Source organism: Lucilia sericata, unplaced genomic scaffold (assembly GCF_015586225.1).
Source record: "Lucilia sericata isolate MDLA Ls3-8-SP2 unplaced genomic scaffold, ASM1558622v1 Contig000880F_arrow, whole genome shotgun sequence".
Classification (NCBI taxonomy): Eukaryota; Metazoa; Arthropoda; class Insecta; order Diptera; family Calliphoridae; genus Lucilia; species Lucilia sericata.
The window spans coordinates 99612-105835 of NW_023994870.1; the positions used below are offsets into that span (position 1 = coordinate 99612).

Consider the following 6224-nt stretch of genomic DNA (forward strand, 5'->3'; position numbering starts at 1 on the left):
GTACGAGTAAGTATCTCAAGTTTTAATAGTAATTTCATGGATTTGGATAGAGTTGACTTGTTGTCTCTTGGATTGTGGTTGTTTGTTTCAATTTTGTCTAGAAAGCTTGCGCGCAAATTTAACGCTAACGTTAAAAGCGCAATTTCAAATTTCATTTAAAGTGTGGTCGACCGTCTATACGTGTTTTTTTATTTTTTGGTTGGAAAAGTATATTTTAGTTAAACGCAAATTGTTTTCAGCAACTATTCGCGATTTAACAACGTTCGTGTAAACAACGTAAAAGTCAAATTGAAAAGTTATTTCAAATTAACCTAAAGTGACAGTCCATATAGTTTATTTGTCAGACTGACTGTCTGCTGTCTGACACAAGTACTTGTCGAATTCAAGTTCAATTATTAAATTTTCGATTTGTAACCGTAATATAAATTTGATAAATTGATCATTCATCATTTTTAAAAAAGAAATCAACTCATCTTTATTAAAACTCTGTGGTTTATTTTGTGAATATCTTACATATTGGTAGTTGGTTTTCCAAAAAAAAAAAACTATTATTATTGTGTTTTATTTAAAAAAAACTTACTTTCGTTTTTCATTCAATCAATGTCGCTGCTGCTGTCTCTATTATTAAATAATTGTCAATTATTCATATCAATCTCCGCCTAAAAAATAAAAACTCAAAGTGAAATTACATCAAAAACTACTAATTTTGGCAAATTGTATTTAAACGCCTGTTTGAGCTTGAAGAGTTCGTTACAAACTTGATCGTGTTACTTGAATCTTAAATTTAAAGTTTTATTTTGTTTTATTATTATTTCTTTTTCAAAGTAAAGCACCCACCTTAAATTATAAATACTTTCTTTTAACATTAAATTAAAAAGCTTTAAATTAAGAAAAAAAAATAACAATAAAAAATAAATTTAATTTCCTAAAAGAAACAAGTGTTTAAAAACTAAACAAAAAAATAAACAATAAAAGACTTATCGGCGGTTTAAATACAAAAACTCACTGAACAAAAGTAATTAAATCTGTTGGGAAAAATGGTTGAAAAAGTTGGTAAGTTAATAAAAATTAACAATTAAATTCATACACTAGACCCTCAAATATCGCAGTCTTGAAATTCATAAACATTTAACTTTTCGCAACTAAATTTAAAGGATTTTTACAAAGTTAAGCATACATATGTATTTCTGAAAAATTAGCAAAAACGCTTTAATACCCTCTGTATGAACCCGAAAGCATGTCTGATCGAATTATTAAAGATTTGGGTCTCGCAGATATCTGGGCTCTTCTGAATATTGATTTTAATATACACACGGACAGATAGACAACTAAATTTAAAAGATTTTACAAAGTTAAACTGACATATTTCTGAAACATTATCAAAAACGCTTAACACCATGTATGAACCCGATAGCATGTCTGATCGAATTATTGAAGATTTGGAGCTCGCAGATATCTGGTGTCTTCTGAAAATTGATTTTAATATACACACGGAGAGACAGACAGACGGACATAATCGAAGATTTGTAAATATCTGAGGTCTTCTGAAAATTGATTTCAAAATACACATGGACAGACAACTAAATTTAAAAGATTTTTTGCAAAGTCTGATCGAATTATTAAAAATTTGGATCTCGCAGATATCTGGGATCTTCTGAATATTGATTTTAATATACACACGGACAGACAGACGGTCAGACGGACATGGTCGAAGATTTGGATTTTGCAAATATCTGAGGTCTTCTGAAAATTGATTTCAATATACACACGCACTTTTTACAAAGTTAAACATAAATATTTCTGAAACATTATCAAAAACGCTTTTATACCTCATGTATGAACCCGAAAGCATGTCTGATCGAATTATTAAAGATTTGGATTTTTCAGATATCACACGGACAGACAGACAGACGGACATGATCGAATTATTCAAGTTTCGGAGCTCGCAGATATCTGGGGTCTAAATCGACTCCGCCATCTATAAGAATCCAGAATATATATATATATATTCTGATATATTGGATTGTTGTTTAGGTTAGTTTATAAGAGGATGTATCTACATCAAAACCGATGAAATACACCGAGGCCACTATCGGGCCTGTTCTGCGAATGTTTAATTTTAAATTTCTAGGTTCAATATTATGGTTGTTTAGGTTGGTTCAAAACAGGATGTATCTAAATCAAAACCGAAGAAATACACCGAGGCCACTATAGGGCCTGTGTGCGCTCCTTTTCGTGGAAAATTTTTGTTGGTAAAAACCAAGACCGTATATAGTATTCACTGAATATATTATCGTCTGAAACTCAGTTTCCTGGACGTAATTCCTAAGAATTTTCCAATCAGTGTTCAAGCTATTTGGATCTAATTTCGGCTAAAGCCCGACAATGCCAAAGAAAGTGCACAAGAGTTTCAGAGTACTATCTACATGCTCTACTTTCGTCTGAATCCGCTCATCCAATTTTGTATAGCAGGAGCCGCAATACATCATACTAACCTCAGACTTGCTTATTTTGAGGAGGCTTCTCGTTCTGCTCTCATTAGAGTCTTCCCATAGGATCTTTGTGGTTCTACCCATCGTTTCATTATTACCGGAGGCCTTATGGGGATTATCTCACCCATATTTTTAATTCTGCCCTCGTTGCGTCAAATAGTTTTGCGTTCGTCAGGTTAACTATCTCAAGCGCCTTCACATTAAAGCTATTACATTTGCTCTTTCGTTGCCGTGGCCTGGTACCCATATGATGTAAACCTTACCTCTGGCAGAGTATTATCACCTGATATTGCCCTAATTGCCTTTCAATATTATAGAAAATTCAAAAAATACCTGTTGAAGATTTAAAAAGTTCCAAAAGGTGCCTCTTATATGATCTCTTTTACTCCGGGCTTTACATACTTTACAGCACTCAGGATATGACCCCTATTAATGCAGTTCGTTGTTTTGGAAGTAGATTGTTCGAGGAAGTAGTGTTCATTTAAATCTTTTTATATCGATATGACGGGGGATACAGCTGAAGAATGAATTTTCCCTATAATGTGTTGTGCTATCACTGGTCAATCAACCGGGTGTGTTAATATCAGGAACAAGATCTCTAATAACACAAAAATACATTTACATCATTATATGAATAAATTCTTAGAGTTTAATACTCTGCAAGTCACCAATAAGTTAGATCGCCCTTCCTGTACGTAGTCAAGTAGCTTCAGAATAAACTTTTAGGCTCTGGTCCATATATGTATGCTTTTTTATACACTTGAAAAATGTGTTTAGTTATTGCACTGTACTCTCATGATGCTATACTTACGGACGTTGAAGTTGAGTCTATTAGCACGACGCTATTCAGAGATTGTTATTAAGTCATGGTTCGATGATTCAGACATGTTATACCTCATTTCCCCAATCTACAAAGGGCTTGGCCTATAATAGAACCAATAAATATAACAGATTTTACTGTTATCGCCAAAAAAGTTCATAGATTTGGAAGTTTGACTGAGTAGGGGACAGATTGAAGTAAACTATAAAATAAAATACCATCCTTGCATACCATAATCGATATCAGATCGTCAAACAAAATTGTGTTATTTTTATCATCATTGTAAGCATTTTGCAACATGGAGACGTTTTTATGTACCCGATGTAATGATTAAAATCAAAAATTTTAGTTTCACTAACGTATGATTATATTTTCGAGTATAAGTGTTAATAAATCATGTATGTATTTCTCATTTGTCACACTTATTATTTAATGCCTTTCAGCAATGTCAAAATTTGTGGGTGTCACCGATATAACGGAAAACAAGAAAATATGGCGAATGTTATTCGGCGAAATGATTGGTACCTTTCTATTGGTAGTAATCGGTGTTGGCAGCTGCACCGGTGGTAGTGATTATTCGCCAACAGTGCCACAGATTGCGTTCACATTTGGTTTAACAGTAGCAACATTGGCACAGGTCAGTTCCAAAAGCATATAAGAAATACCTAAACAAATAAAAACAATTATAATAACCGTTGATTATTAAAATTAGTTAAATACTTTTTTATATAGACTTTTGGTCATATTAGCGGTTGTCATATAAATCCAGCCGTTACTATTAGTTTTGTAATTGTTGGCGAAATGAGTGTTTTGAAGGGTATTTTCTATATCATCGTACAGTGTGTGGGTGCTATTGCTGGTGCTGCAGTTTTAAGTGTAAGTAGTTTTTGTTTTTAATTTGAAGTATTTTAATGTGATTAATTATTTTATTATTTGTATTTAATATTTTTATGACAGATAGCCATACCAGAGACTATAGGCGGTGTTGGTCTTGGAGTTTTCTTCTATGGCACCCACACTGGGCGAAGGTCAGGCGGTATTGATTGAAGCTTTAATTACTTCTATTTTGATTTTAGTTGTCAAAGGTGTTTGTGATCCGAAACGCCAAGATGTTAAGGGTTCAGCACCGTTGGCAATTGGTTTTAGCTATTGTGACGGGTCATTTGTGTGCGGTAAGTGTAGATAGATAGATAGATAGATAGATAGATAGATAGATAGATAGATAGATAGATAGATAGATAGATAGATAGATAGATAGATAGATAGATAGATAGATAGATAGATAGATAGATAGATAGATAGATAGATAGATAGATAGATAGATCGATAGATAGCTAGATAGATAGATAGATAGATAGATAGATAGATAGATAGATAGATAGATAGCTCGCTAGCTCGCCGCTCGCTCGCTAGATCGCTCGCTCGTCGCTCGCTCGCTCGATCCTGCTCGCTCTCGCTCGTCGCTCGCTCTCGCTCGCTCGCTCGCTCGCTAGCTCGCTCGCTCGCTCGCTCGCTCGCTCGCTCGCTCGCTCGCTCGCTCTCTCGCTCGCTCGCTCGCTCGCTCCTCGCTCGCTCGCTCGCTCGCTCGCTCGCTCGCTCGCTCGCTCGCTCGCTCTCTCGCTCGCTCGCTCGCTCGCTCGCTCGCTCGCTCGCTCGCTCGCTCGCTCGCTCGCTCGCTCGCTCGCTCGCTCTCGCTCGCTCGCTCGCTCGCTCGCTCGCTCGCTCGTGCTCGCTCGCTCGCTCGCTCGCTCGCTCGCTCGCTCGCTCGCTCGCTCGCTCGCTCGCTCGCTCGCTCGCTCGCTCGCTCGCTCGCTCGCTCGCTCGCTCGCTCGCTCGCTCGCTCGCTCGCTCGCTCGCTCGCTCTCGCTCGCTCGCTCGCTCGCTCGCTCGCTCGCTCGATGATAGATAGATAGGATAGATAGCTAGATGCTAGATAGATCGAGTAGATGATAGATAGATAGATCGTAGATGCTAGTAGAGTCGCTAGATAGAGTGAGATAGATAATAGTTTATAGATGATAGTTCGCTAGATAGAAGTGATAGATAGCTAGATTGTAGATTCGACTAGATCGTAGCTAGAGTGGATAGATAGATTAGTAGTGAATAGTGGTTAGATAGCTAGCGATTAGGGTTTATGGTCCAGCTAGCCCTTCAATTCGACTAAATTTGGCGAAATTAATTAAACTTTTCTAATTTACTTACTCTTCAGATTAAACTCACTGGTGCCAGCATGAATCCAGCTCGTTCATTTGGACCCGCTGTTGTACATAGCATGTGGACGGGACATTGGGTTTATTGGGTCGGGCCCATAGTGGGCAGTATAATAGCCGCCATTATCTATAAAATCTTTTTTCAAGTACGCAAAGGTGACGATGAAAGTGATTCCTATGATTTTTAATTGCATTTAAATTGTAAATAAATAATTCAAATTTGTAAAATTTATATTAATTAGAAAGTAAGTTTAAACTACATTTTTTTGTTGTTTTAAAACAAATCTTCAAATTTAAATAATAAAATATTTTTAATAATAAATTTATTTGCTACTGTAATTTAATTTTTTTATAAAGAAAACACGACCAAATGTAATAATATGATAAAAAAAACAAATTTCAATGGTAAGTGATCTGATCAAAAGTATTAGCCATTGGCAACATATAATTTTGTCAATTAGATTTAATTTTATTAAACATTCTCAACACCTTAAAAACCACCTTCAATGACATTGAATTTCTATTTTTTATACAAAATAATAAAAACATAAAGATTTTAACAATTATTTTGTAGCTCTTATTGGCATGACGTGCAGAAAAAGTGTTTTATAAATGTTTTTTGTTAAATCGATGGACCAATATTCTCCATACAATAGGTGCGTGTTTAAATAATTTGAAATACTCGTAAAAGCAGAAAAAAAT

At 35.4% G+C, this 6224-nt stretch overlaps 1 protein-coding gene across 1 annotated transcript; it reads left to right on the forward strand.

Annotated features, from left to right (window-relative positions):
• The first annotated feature begins 229 nt into the window (after positions 1–229).
• Positions 230–5710, forward strand: LOC119608760 (aquaporin-like). The gene is given in 7 exon segments (XM_037963319.1): positions 230–1053; positions 3756–3949; positions 4045–4188; positions 4270–4311; positions 4313–4453; positions 4455–4484; positions 5522–5710. Coding segments are annotated over 7 exon segments (756 nt in total). The 5' UTR covers positions 230–1037.
• Positions 5711–6224: the final 514 nt, after the last annotated feature.